The 14508-nt window shown below is 44.1% G+C and overlaps 1 protein-coding gene across 1 annotated transcript in view; it reads right to left on the reverse strand.

Annotated features, from left to right (window-relative positions):
* The window catches only part of WNT2 (Wnt family member 2), a 48168-nt gene that overhangs the window by 15291 nt on the left and 18369 nt on the right, over positions 1–14508 (reverse strand). The window contains exon 4 of the mRNA XM_004046101.5: positions 6974–7238. Coding sequence (XP_004046149.1) covers positions 6974–7238 — 265 coding nt within the window. The remainder of the gene's footprint in view (positions 1–6973; positions 7239–14508) is intronic.

Consider the following 14508-nt stretch of genomic DNA (forward strand, 5'->3'; position numbering starts at 1 on the left):
GACCTTATAACAGAGCAATGCAACAAGGACTGAAACCTAAACACCACCACTTTCCTGCCCCAGTGTGAGGGTTCTCCAGCACCTAGACTGTGTCCCAGTGCCTGGCTACTGCTTCAAGGACCATTAAGTCGATGACACCACGAGGGTAAGGACTGAGTCTGTTTTCCTCAATCCTGCGTTCCCAGTGATTACAAGAATGTCTGGCACATAGGATGATCTCAATCAATATTTGTGCAATGAAGAAATGAGGGACTTAAGGTGTACGGGTTAGAACTTCACATATTAGTATCTAAGTAAGATCCACCCATTGCTATTGGCTGACATATTTTTAATCATGTTTAATCATTAAAAACATGTTCCCTTGTTTTTAATCAGCTGGTGGGACACAATCCCGGCATTCATGAGCTTCTGCAAAGTAGGCCACACCACTGGGCATGAGAGAACACCAGTCTCTGAAAACCATGATTGGGATTGTGTACCCATGGGTTCTGAGTTGTGTTTGCCAAATATGATTTATGTGGGGGAAAAATGTGATACCTCGGTGCTTACACCATTCACAGCCTGGAGTTGTCAACCAGGCTTTTGGGTTTTTCGCAGGCAACAAATTAAACAATGACTGAGCTCCGTTTGTTTTTTGAACTTGACTGGAGAAGAGGTGGAGTGTGGCTTGTTTCCTGCAGTTGGAGAGGAGACCTCAGGGTGACCTCTGGCCCAGGTCAGGGTTTTTACATCATAACTAGTGAAAGTGGCCTGTGATTAGGTGCAGACGCATTCTCTGGAGGGGAGAGCAGCAGCATTCCTCAGTTAGAGATGAACCTATCTCTACCTTAAGGGCTTCTTTGATTTACAGATGCCTGGAGCAGTAACCAGAGTAGATAACTATAGAGCCACCAGGATACTCATCCCAGACAGTCCAGCTTCCAAGATCTAGCCTCCAATTTGGCCTGCAAAATGTCACATGCACAACATCACACGGTTGTATGTACTCTTCAGATCTGAGCTGCATGGGGTGAGTAATTATAGTTGAACCTCAGAGCACTCACTTTCTTCAGTTGAAGACTAGAGGAAAATGTCTTTTGCTGTTGTTCTTGCCATAATAATATCTTCCTTAATTGGTTTTTAAGCTTACTATTTCTTTTCTCTTTTTTTTTTGAGACAGAGTTTCATTCTTGTTGCCCAGGCTGGAGTGCAATGGTGTGATCTCGGCTCACCACAACCTCCGCCTCCCAGGTTCAAGCAATTCTCCTGACTCAGCCTCCTGAGTAGCTGGGATTACGGTCACGCACCACCACGCCTGGCTAATTTTGTATTTTTAGTAGAGATGGGGTTTGTCCATGTTGGTCAGGCTGGTCTCGAACTCCCAAACTCAGGTGAGCCGCCCTCCTCGGCCTCCCAGAGTGCTGGGATTACAGGCATATGCCACTGCCCCCGGCCAGCTTTCTATTTCTTAGGAGCAATCAAAGGCATTGACGCTTTTGAAAATCTGAGGGGCTTGTAATTGAAAAGGGCTTCAAGGCAACCTAACCAAAATGTGGGTGAAGCTTGATTCTGATTACTTTTGACCTCCCCTCTTTGTGGGTACCTCACCCCATAAAGTTCCCATGTCCTCATGCTGCCTCTTCATCACACAGGACCTACTCCCAACCACACTCACACACACACACACACACTGGGACGTAAGTGGCACAGTGAGAAAGATATGGGTTTTTGGTTTTTTTTTTTTTTATTCTCACAGGCCATGCCATCTTGGGCAAGTTAAGTAACTTTTCAGAACCTCACTTTCCTTCTCTATAAGTGGAGGTAATTGCCTTGAAGAGTCAGAGCATATGCACATAAGGTGTGTAGCGCAGGGCCTGACTCGCAGCAGGAACTCAACAAACGTTCTCGCATCCTTCTCCAGCTAGGTCTGTCCCCATCCAGGAATAACCTGGGGTCTCGACTCTGCAATTTTTCGCATCAAAGTTCACTAGCCTGGTAGCGTTATTTCAGGACTTTCTCTAGAGGCTGACTTGGTAACTGCTGTCAGTAAAAGCTTTGATGGCTGAAATAATTTTGTTTATTTGCAGTCAAAGAGGGTTCCTGAGGATGCTGGCCTAGGAGTGAAAGAATGACTCTCTTATACTGGGCAAGCCATGGTGGGAGATGTTTTTTGGGAGATGTTTATTTAGAGTTATCTAGTTTTCCTTAGCAAGAAATCAGGTACTCAAAAAACATATATATATGAAACTCATGTCTCCCTGAATTTCTTCTTGCCTAATAATTAGGGAAAATTAGGAATCATACGCTACCTAAATCACTGATTTTTCAAACTTTGAGGTGTTTAAGTTTGAAAAGTTTGCAGAGGCAGTGCCAGTGGACTCAGCCACTTGGGAAGCTGAGGTGAGAGGATCACTTGAGCTCAGGAGTCGGAGCCTGCTGTGAGCCACGATGGTGCTACTGCAGTCTGGGCAACAGAGCAATAAAAAAAAATTTTAAATGATGAAAAACAGAAAAACTTATATAATTTTGGGAACAGCTCCCTAAGATGTTGGTTCAATAGGTTTCTGAAGAGCCACTTCCTTTGGAAAAAAGTAGACCAGACCTGTAGACTGCATCAGTTGCACAAACCTAATTGATAAAACAAGCCAGCTCACATCAGTCAACAAGCTACCTTGGACAGGAAGCAGTTGCTGACCAGCAAGAGTAAAGCCAGTCAGCTCCAAATACTGATTCCCTAATAATGTTCAACCTGCTCACCACCATCGCTTCCCCAGTGCTGGCAAGTAGAAGGCGCCCACTAAGTTGAATATTAAGTGTGCATGATTTAAAAACAAAAGCAATGATGGAAAGCAAAGAAAGAAGCAAAACCAAACAAAATAACCACAACGAAGTAGAGTGAGCAGTATGAGATGCAATGTCAGGAAGGGTTAAGGCTGATTTTAAAAGAGAAAATGAAAAACAAGAAATTCTATATTAATTACTTGATTTAAATTTGACTGCAAACTTTTGACTTGTTTTGGAGCCTGGCTATCCCAGGATGACAGCCCATTTTGAACACGTGAGAGTTCCATTTACCAGAAAACAGGCCTTTCCTAATGCAATAGGATTTTAGCACAGTGGGGCTGGGGGCCTCGGTGGTGTGCTTACTCAATAATGTGTGCATGCTGGTGGCTCTCCAGTGCAGACTGAGAAGATGATACACTGACCCAACACCTTCATTTTGAGAAGAGAGAGGCTCCCAGATCCCACTGAGTTAAAGGCAGAAAGCCCCCTTCTTACAGGTCTCAGATTCTCTGTTACACCCCCTGCCTCTACTAACCAGAGGTTAGAGGACACTCCAGGATGACTCTGTTCTCTCCAGGATGACTGACTTGCTAGAGCACATGCTACAGAAATTTCTAGTAGAAAGTGGCCAGGATAAAACCTCAACTTTATTTATTTTTTATTTTTTAGAGATGGGGTCTCTCACTATGTTACCCAGGCTGAGTTTGAACTCCTGGCCTCAAGTGATCCTCCCGCCTCAGTCTCCCAAGGTGCTGGGATTATAGGCATGAGCCACTGTGCCTGGCCAAGCCTCATCCTTAAAAGGCCATTGGTCACATAACCAAGAGCAAGGCCCTCAGCAGCCATATGGATGGAAGCAGGTTTTCTCAGACAAAACTTGCATCTCATACATCTCATACATGTGGCTAATTGCATGTGACTCCAAATATATACAATAAAAAAAATTTTAACTATCTGGACTTGTGCTTGCATAATATCAAATATCCTAAATCATATTTTTACTTAAATAATCATCTGATGGTCAACAGAATTAAAAAGAAATATTGCAAGGTTTGCATCAACCACTTTGGCATTTTCTTAGGCTCAGCCAAAAAGGACATTAACTAAGTACAGTTCAAATAATTTATAAATAATCTAGGAATCTTACTGGAAATCTGATCCAATACATTGGAACTGGCAACTAAAAAAAAAAAAAAAAAAAGAATAAGGTAGATCTTGGTTAATCAACACCAACTGAGAACCAATTTCAAATTTTTTAAAGTCAGATAAGCTAAAATTTGTCTAAGACAGAAGAAAGATAAGAGAGAAAATAAGTTATATAGCTTTCTTCAGAAAGCCAGCACCTGCGGCCGTGTGCAGTGAGAGGCAGAGTAAAATCGTTGTTGAAAAGACAGCCACAGCCAGGTGTGGTGGCTCACGCCTGTAATCCCAGCACTTTGAAGGATGAGGCAGGTGGATTACCTGAGGTCAGGAGTTCGAGACCAGCCTGGCCAACATAGTGAAACCCCGTCTCTACTAAAAATATAAAAATTAGCCGGGCGTGGTGACACATGCCTGTAATCACAGCTACTCAGGAGGCTGAGGCAGGAGAATTGCTTGAGCCCAGGAGGCGGAGGTTGCAGTGAGCCAAAATTGTGCCACTGCACTCCAGCCTGGCCAACAGAGCGAGGCTCTGTCTCAAAAAAAGAAAAGAAAAGAGAAGAGAAGAGAGACGAGACGAGACAAGACAAGATGAGATGAGACGAGACAAGATGAGATGAGACGAGACAGCCAGGCTCAGGTTTAAGTCCCTGATCTGCCTCTTACTAATCACAAGTGGGTAGGGAAAATCTTTAACCTCTTAGAGCTTCAGTGTCCTCCCATAAAATGGGATAATAACATACTCATCTTATAGACTTTCTGTGAGAATCAATGAGAGAATGTAGCTGCAGCTCTGGCATGTGATGGGTACTACAGATATATCTGCTATTTTAGGATTAAGAAAGAGAATTTCTTTCTAATACAAAGAGTTGAAAAAGCGGAGTATGCAAGAATAACTTAGTAACTTGAAGAGGCAGCAGGGATTAGATTCAGAATCACCTCTGTGGGGTAAAAAAAAAATACGGTCTATATTTCATTGACAATAAATGTCATACCTGTTATACCTAAGGCAGTACATATTCCTCAGGTACACCAGCCTGCTTCCCTGTGCAAACTGCTTCAATCCAAAGAACCAGAAAAGACATGCTGGGGAAGAGGGTCCTCTTATATTTGAAATAAGGTTTTTGCTCCCCAAGGCCTTTTCACATATGTGTCCTTGGAGGCAGGCAGGGGCAAGTGTCTAATGGGTCAAAGCACAGGCCAAGGGATCAGACATCCACCCTCTCCTACTGGTGAGATCGTGAGCAGGTCATTCACTTTTCTTATCTGTACAATGGAGAAGGTGATTCTAGGATTGCTTATCTGACTTAAAAAGTAAGATGTGAACGTGGTTCTTGGTTGGTGTTGATCATCTAGGAGCCACCTCTTATTCAGTTTTTTCTGGTTAGTAACAAGTTTCAATGTATTGCTGTCATAGGGCTGCTGTAAGGATCCTACTGTAAGGATAAAATAAGACCATGTGTGCAAGGATCTCAGCCCAGTACCCAGTGCACAGGAGTCAATGCATAGGACTTAAATGATCAAGACAGCAGCATCTCCATGCTCAGTGTGAGGAGGCTGAGGTTAAACAGCTAGTGACTGGTAGAGCGGGGGTCAGACCCCTGGGACAATCCTGTATCCAAGCACAGGTTTCATGGTGATTTGGCTATAACTTTGGCCTGACAGGTAGGATGACTTGTTAGAGGTCCCAAAGCGTGTCAGGAATGCAGCGGGGCACAGCATCTGGTCCTCTGCTCAGTTGTCATTAATCCCTGGGCTGCATGTAGCAACCTGTTCAAATGCTGCGGAGAACTAGCTCATCAAACCATGAAGGCAATTCAACCACTCAGGGGCAAAAAAAGGCTTTGGCTTCCTTGTGACATTCCCTGGTAACCTTGCCTCTTGGTCAATCTAACTGACAGCTGGCTGCCATCCATACCATTTTATTGGTGCCTCTGCAATTATTTTGAAATAAAAACAAATCAGACTCTAAGAGGATTTTTTTTCTGATAATGAATTCCTTTGCTTTCTACCAAGTCTTAGAAATTGACTTGGGCTGTGGACTCCCACCACCTCTTATGAATTTAGACTTGTACTCATTCTTATTTTGCACTAGAATCTTTACAAAGAATGAGCTAAACCTGGAGCTCAGGGTTGATCAGGAGGAGTGAGAGGTAGAGCATGAACATGTGTAAACCTGATAGGTGGGACAGCTGCGGTGTTGAGGCTGACAGAGCTGTTCTTTGAGGGATGGAGAAGGTACCATCTGGAAGGGAATGGTGTGGCTTTAATAAATGAAGGGCCTATGACACAGCCTTTATTATACACTGCTCACCTATAGCCAAGAGAGTGGGGATAAATTCTTGCTTTTTATCTTTGGCAATTTCTAAGCATATTGAAAAGAGCAGGGAAGGTGAAGTAGGGCAGATTTCAGAAGAGTCTAAATTTAAAGCCCTGGGACCATTTTCCGTAGTCACAGTGGTGGGATTTAATGTATCCTGCTCTCAGCTTCAGGATCACATGAAAGATGCTGGGCTGCTCTCCCTAGTGTGCATAGTCCACTAACTAGAAATCTGCCCAAGCTGAAGAATTTTGCTAATCTGCGTATCTTGACTTTTTGCCCTAGACATTGTGGGGTTTCAATTTCTCCAGAATCTGTGCACTGTCAATCCATTTCTCCAGTTGCTTAGGAGAGCTCTCTGTGCAGTTTCTTTTCTTTTCTTTATTCTTTTTTTGAGATGGAGTTCACTCTGTCACCCAGGCTGGAGTGCACCTCAGCCTCCTGAGTAGCTGGACCACAGATGCGCACCACCATGCCCAGCTAATTTTTTGCATTTTTGGTAGAGATAGAGTTGCCCAGGCTTTTCTTGAACTCCTGAGCTCAAGCAATCTGCCCATTTTGGCCTCCCAAAGTGCTGGGATTACAGGCATGAGCCACCGCGCCCGGCCCTGTACAGTTTCAATAAGAATGATAAGGATCGTGAGCTTTGAACCTAAAGAGAGCAGGCTGAAAATACAGAACCTCATTTAAATTGTGGAGTATCAATTGTTGAAAGAATTAGGTGCTATGAAGAAAGTCTTTTGAACTTACCTGCCTCTCGGTCCCTGATACAGTAGTCTGGAGAATTCTCAAAATACACGAGGTCATTTTTTGTTGGCTTCTTAAACCTCTCGTTAGCCACAGTGAAACCTGTGCCATCCTGGTTCATGACCACCTGGATGGCCCCATTGTACTTCCTCCAGAGATAATCGCCCGTTTTCCTGAAGTCGGCCATGGCCAGCCAGCATGTCCTGAGAGTACATGAGCCGCTCACCCCGTGGCACTTGCACTCTTGTTTCAAGAACCGCTTTACAGCCTGCCGAAAAAGACAGGGGCAAGTTCAGTGAGGTTCGAGCAGGTGACACATGCTCCAACTCTCCTTACCTCCCAGCAATCCAGAAGTGACTCTCAGGAGGCTGGATCCTGGGGCAAGTGACTGGGAGATGTTGTTGAAGCATTGCTTGTCACTTGTTAGCCACATTAGCCACCTGCCCTGACTGCAGCAGGCAGGGGCAGTGGGTGGAGAGGGGAGGGATAGCACCTAACTGTGTACCCCACTGGCTATCAGTATAACAGAAACCTCATTATTTAACAGGGCATGTGGCCAGTTAGAAGAGTGAGGGATTGAATTATTTTCTAAATAAATAGAGCTTTATTATATTGAAAATGTATACTATCCAATTAATGCTGTCCAGTTTAAAATAAAATAATATAAAAATGTATGTATTATGCAAATTAAATTAACAAAATAACTGCTAAGTCCGAATCCTTCAATAAACCAATCATGGTAATTGTACTATAGCAATTCTGTGCTACTGTATTTATTTTGCAGATGACCGAGAAGCAAGGCTGAGAGAGATGGAAGCACTCACCCAAAGTTACACAGCCAGGAAAAGACAGAGCCAGGCTGTACTGCAAAGTCAGTTAGTGACCCTGAGGCTGACAGTAACTTGGGGAGATTCAGCTTAGATGACAGGGGTGGGTTTGCTCTGATCTTTCTTAGAGAGGAAGCAAAGGAAACTGGGATAAGCTCATCTCGGCTGGCTCCCAATATAGAGACCCCTTTTCTGTGGGTGCGAGGCCTGTGGAGAGGAGAGGGGACAGGTGGGCCTGAAACTTCCAGGGAAGCTTCTGCTTTGTTTTCATAAGCCAGCAGAGCAGCACTTTCCCCAAAGCAATTTGGTGAGAGTTATCCTGCCCTGGCCCATTTTCTCCTTTGCTCACTCAAGTGAAGAGATTATTAGCACTCCTGGTCCTCACAACAACTTTGATCTACTGCTCTTCCCATTTTATAGATGAGGAACCAGGGATGGGGAAGGCAGGTGACTTGCCCAAGCTCAGTAATAAGAATTCACTCCCACTCTCCCCAGGTCGGGCCTTGGTACTAGGTGTTTTTCCCACTTTACCCCCACCTCCGTTGTGGATGGGGCACCCACTACATTTGAAATCTATCCTCCTCAGCACGAGCCACCCCTGGAGGGCAAGGATGGAGAAGTGAGCAGGAAGCATGTGCTTAGCTTGGCTCTTCCAGTTACAGGGACTTGGGCATCTTTAAAGGATGTCTTAGAATGAAATTCCTCTTCGGAATTACACTGCCCCATGTGCCCCACCCCCATCTTTATATTATGAGTGTTTGGTAGGAGGCTCACAGGATGGCCTGGATGGCAGGCCTCTGCCACAGACACAACCCTGGGAGTGCCATCTGGGCTCCACCACTCTTCCCCATGTGGCTCTCACCTGTCCAGGAGCTGTCCCTCCTAAGATCTTGGAGAGCACCACACAAAACTCACTCCACATCAAGTACTTAGGAATTAAATATGAATGCTCATTCTTCCAAGTTTATTCTTTTTAAATCTAGGTTATTTAATCATAAGTAATATCCCTAGCTTTAAAAATGACAGGAAATATTACTGCTCCTCCTCTTCTTTCCTTCTTTCTTTTTTTTTTTTTTTTTTTTGAGACAGAATCTCACCCTGCTGCCCAGGCTGGAGTGGAGTGGTGTGACTGTAGCTCACTGCGGCCTTGAACTCCTGGGCTCAAGCGATCCTCCTGCCTCAGGCTCCTGCATAGCTAGGACTACAGGTGCATGCCACCATGCCCAGCTAATTTTTAAAAATATTTTGTAGAGATGGGGGGTCTCACTGTGTTGCTGAGGCTGGTCCCTAAGTATTGAGTTCAAGTAATCTTCCCATCTCAGCCTCCCAAAATGGTGAGGGATTATAGGTGTGAGCCAATGCATCTGGTCTGCCCTCCCTTTCTAGTATTGAATTTCCAGATCATAAACTTCAAAACTGATATTTTTATACAATTAATTGAAGAATTTGCATATTAATTTAAAATTGGATCTTAAAAATAACATTATAAATCCTTAAAAAAACATGTGGTGGTGACAGGATCATCTGTGCAACCTCCTCCCTTCCTTGCTAACAGTTTTTGTTCAGGTGTTGGGCAGCCTTGTGTTACAAACGACTTCTGACCCCAGAGTAGTCTAAATCGCTAATAGTAATTTCACTGTCTTGCCACTTTTTTCCAGCTTGGAGCATGTGCTGATTCAGTTTGGGCCAATCCTATGATAGGAGAAATCTCTTAGGAGTCTTGTAAAAAAAAAAAGTTTCTTCACTCTTTATTTTTTATTTATTTATTGTGTTTTTGAGACTGTGTCTTGCTCTGTTGCCAGGCTGGAGTGCAGTGGCGCGATCTCAGCTCACTGCAACCTCTGCCTCCCTGGTTCAAGCAATTCTACTGCCTCAGCCTCCCGAATAGCTGGGACTACAGGCGCGGGTCACCATGCCTGGCTAAGTTTTGTATTTTTAGTAGAGATGGGGTTTCACCATGTTGGCCAGGATGGTCTTGATCTCTTGACCTTTTGATCCACCTGCCTCAGCCTCCCAAAGTGTTGGGATTACAGGCATGAGCCATTGTACCTGGCCATGTTTCTTCACTCTTTAAAAGAGACACGTGAGGTGGGGGCACGGTGGCTTATGCCTGTAATCCCAGCACTTTGGGAGGCTGAGGCAAAAGGATCACTTGATCCCAGGAGTTCAAGAACAGCCTGGGCAACACAGTGAGACCCTGTTTCTACAAAAAAAGAAAAAACTAGCCGGAGGTGGTGGCACGTGCCTATGGTCTCAGCTACTCAGGAGGCTGAGGTGGGAGGATCGCTTGAGTCTGGTGTTTGAGGCTGCAGTGAGCTATGATTGCATCACTGTACTCCAGCCTGGGTGACAGAGTGAGACCTTGTCTCAAAAATAACATACAATAAAATAAAAGAGTCACATAAGGAGAAATACCTTGTCTCTGTCTCTAGATGCTGGTTTCTGTAGCAGCCTCTCTGCAACCTGAGGGCAGCAATGCCGAAAGGCAGCAAGCTGCAGGCACACTTGACAGATGTGAAGATCTGGGTTCTGGGGATGCTGCTGAGCTGCTCGATGAGCCCACTTTGGACCTGCCCTACCGCCAGACTTTTTGTGATCCAAGTTAGTAAACTTTCCTCCTTTTTTAAGTGCCTTTGGGATCTGTTACTTGTAGCAGAAAGTATTTCAACAGGTACCATGGTCACTTCTTGGTTGTGGATTAATGACAGGCTTTATCTGACAATTAACCTGGGAGGAAATTGAGACAGCATCTCTAGTATTGGGCTTGCTCACATCTCCAGCACCCACTGTTAATGCACAGCATGTTCAGTGCTCAATTGCAGTTTGGGGCTACCTTCATCTCTTCTATGTACTGGGTTTGCAGACTTGAAATTCAAACCCTTAACCTTGAAGTGGACAAAACTGTACTCAGAGAGGCAGAGAGAAGGGGATGTAAGCTGACGCAGCCTGTTTTCAAGAGTAACTGAGGTAAGAGTAAGGATATGAGGGCAAGAAACTTACAATGAGGATTCCTAGTTTAGAGCAACTCCAGTATTCAAACGTTATAACATGATAACAATAACAACCATGTATTGAGTGAGTGCTTAACTATGTGCCAGGCTCCACACCAGGTGGTTTACACATATTATCTAATTATCACCATCAGGCAAAGTCAGTTATCATTCCCATTCTATGCTTATGAAAACCAGCGCTCTGTGAGGAAAGGAAAATCCCTGGTCACCCAGCTATTTAAAGGTAGAACAAAGATGTGAATCTGAGATGTGTGCTATTTCTGAAAACACACTTAAAATTCTACTATAAATCACATTGTGATTTTGAATTATGATTTGAATTGTGATTTTGAATTATGCATTCTGTTTCCCTCCGTTCTTTTTTTTTTTTTTTTTTTTGAGACAGAGTCTTGCTCTTGTCACCCAGGCTGGAGTGCAATGGTGTGATCTCGGCTCACTGCCACCTCCACCTCCCGGGTTCAAGTGATTCTCCTGCCTCAGCCTCCTGAGTAGCTGGGATTACAGGTGCATGCCACCACGCCTTGCTATTTTTTTGTATTTTTAGTAGAGACGGGGTTTCTCCATGTTGGTCAGGCTGGTCCTCAGGTGATCCATCTGCCTCGGCCTCCCAAAGTGCTAGGATTACAGGTGTGAGCCACTGTGCCCAACCCCCTCCATTCTTTTGAATAATCAAGAATTGACTTAAAATATTACATACCTGTTATAATGGGGCAGAGGAGGAAGAAGAGGTAGAGAGAGAAATACATTGCATTACATTGCATTACATTGCATCTTCCAAACTAATCATTAAAAATTTATTAGACAATTCACAGAAGAAATACAAAGTACTAACAAAAGGACAAAAAGGTGTTCGACTTCATTAGTAACTGGAGAAATGCAAACTGAAATAATACACCTTTTTTGCCTAGCAAAAATTGTAAAAATGTCAATTTTTTTTAATTTTAAGGATAAAAATATAGTAAAATAGTAAAAAGACTGATAATGTTTGGTGTTAGTAACAGTCCAGGGGAAGAGATGCTTTAACAAATCATTGGTAGGGGAGTATAGCAATCCATCATTTAAATGAAGAGTGTTTTTGCAATACCTGCAAAAATGTTAAATGTACGTATCCTTGACCTGGTGATTCCACTCTGGAAACATCTGCACAAGCTTGGAAGGATACACACCCACATGGATCTTCATGCAGCTATTGCATAATTAGTAACAGCAAAATATGAGGAAAAACCCAAATGACATCAGTAGGAAAATGGCTAAGCAAATTATGGTATATGCTTAATAATGGAATATTATGTGGTCTCTGAACAATGAAGTAGGTCAGTCTTACAGGCAGGAAAGAAAGTCAAGTGATAAAAGCAAAATGTAGAACAATATATGTGGTATGATCCAGTTTTTAAAGGCCTGCATATGTGTGTATAGCTGGCGGAAAAAGGGAAAAATGTTCTTTTACAATCTGGCTACAGTTTGAGGGATTTCATGGTCTTGAAAGAGGGGGGAAACAAAAAGGGTGAAATTACTCCACATAGTAAAATAACAGGAATTTGAGGCTTTCTTCCTGGCAACTGGAGAGGGCAGGTCAGTAGGTGTCACTCCTGGCTACATATTAAAATCACCTGGGGATCATTTCCAGCCTCTCCCCAGACTGGGTAAATCAGAACCTAGGGTGGACGTGAGGCCTGGGCCTTGAAGGTACTTGTGGTTCCTCAGTTGATTGATTCTAATATGCAGTCAGGGTTCAGAATCATCCAGACCCAGGGATGCAGAGGAGAAGGTGAGAAACCCCTGCACTGTGGCGGGAGTCTGGAGCCTATGGAGGGTTACAGCGGTGAAGAATTCCTGCGGCAGAAGCTGGCATTACATTTCTAAGAACGGGGAAATCGTTATTCAATTAGAGATTGTTTCCTACCCTATGCCTCCAAGACATCAGAATCTCAAGGAAAATGTGTCACCAGTGACAATCTCTGCTAGTGCTGCTTTGGAGGGAATGAAAGGTGGGTGGTGGCCAGTGTCCAACCCAAATACCAATGGATCAATGGATAAGTGGGCCACACCAGAGCAACAGGCTACAGCGGCAGGATACTCCCCCTGGGGTCTTCAGAGGCACTGGGCAAGGAGCTTGGTTGAGGTGGGAGGGTGGTTTCCCATGCACAGCCGCTGATGGAGGGACTGGAGACATTTTATTTGGATGATAAAAGAATGAGTGACTAAAGTCGAGGACCTCTGTTCTGTAACTATATTTTGATTCGAAATTTTAAAACAATAAACATCTACATAATATTATTAACTGCACAGCCAAGAACTGTGCCAGGATTGCAGTTCATTATCTCTGATCTAAGATCACAAACCTTTGTATCAATGAAGGATGTTCTTAAAGTGAAGTTGGGTGTTTTCTCGTTCTATTTGCTACCAGTTGCACTGGCTATCACCTCATGTTTTCCACCTCACAATTGTTCCACCTGCTCGTCACTTCTCCTCATTTCCTGGGGGCAGCCACAGTCTTCCGTCCTCTTGTGCCAACCAGGACTGGCTCCACAGCTCAGACCTAACGTTATGCCCTGCTAGCCTGGACACGCTGTATCCTAGATGCCATGTTTTCTCTTTTGATGTATTCCTCCTTTTTGCTGCAGTACAGTGTTGAATAACTCCTTTAACGTGGATGCATTTTCTGAATTCTTGCATGTCTGACATGTCTTCAGTCAGCCTTCACACTTGATTAATAGCTTGGCTGGGTATAGAATTCTGGATTTAAAACTTTGAAAGTATACCTCCACAGGCTTTTGGCTTCTAATGCTGCAGATGGGAAGTCTGATATGGGAAGTCTGGTGGATTCTTTGAAAATGGATTTGTTCTTATTTTCACTTTACTTTGTATTTTTTCCCCTATGAAAGCTCCCAGAATCATTCCCTTATTCTTGGGTTCTGAAATATCACAATATTATTCCCCATTAATCTTGTTCAGCACTCAGCAGCCCCTTTCAATCCTCTCCTCCACATTTTTTTTTTTTGAGACAGAGTTTCACTCTTGTTGGCCAGGCTGGAGTGCAATGGCGAGGTCTCTGCTCACTGCAACTCCACCTCCCAGGTTCAAGCAACTCTCCTGCCTCAGCCTCCCAAGTAGCTGGGATTACAGGCATCCGCCACCACGCCCAGCTAATTTTTGTATTTTCAGTAGAGATGGGGTTTCACCATGTTGTCCAGGCTGATCTTGAACTCCTGACCTCAGGTGATGGACCCGCCTTGGCCTCCCAAAGTGCTAGGATTACAGGCGTGAGCCACTGCACCTGGTCATTTTTTTCTTTTTTAATGGCATTCTAATTAGCCGGTTGCCAAATTTTGGAATTGGTCCTCTATGTCACTTATGTTTTCTCTCATCTTTTCAATACTTTCTTCCCGATTTCTTGAGGAAGAAATTCCATCAGAGTAACAGTCCTGGCTCTTTCCACCCCCTTACTCATGTCTACCCAGAGGAAGATAAGTGATTCATCCAACTGCTAAGTTTAGAGGAAGGAGCAGGGCTTGTGTGCCTGGGTTCTTTCTCTTTGGGGATCTGGTAGCCTGTGGAAATGAGTTGTGATCAGCTCCTACCATCTAGCATGTGGCTCCCTTGCTGCAGGGGCTCCGAGGGCCAGCCTGTGGTAGGTGAATCTGCCTGGCTCAGGGTTGGACTGCTTGGGAGCACTGTGCTTCCAGCCCGCGTCCTCTAG

Source organism: Gorilla gorilla, chromosome 6, assembly GCF_029281585.2.
Source record: "Gorilla gorilla gorilla isolate KB3781 chromosome 6, NHGRI_mGorGor1-v2.1_pri, whole genome shotgun sequence".
NCBI lineage: Eukaryota > Metazoa > Chordata > Mammalia > Primates > Hominidae > Gorilla > Gorilla gorilla.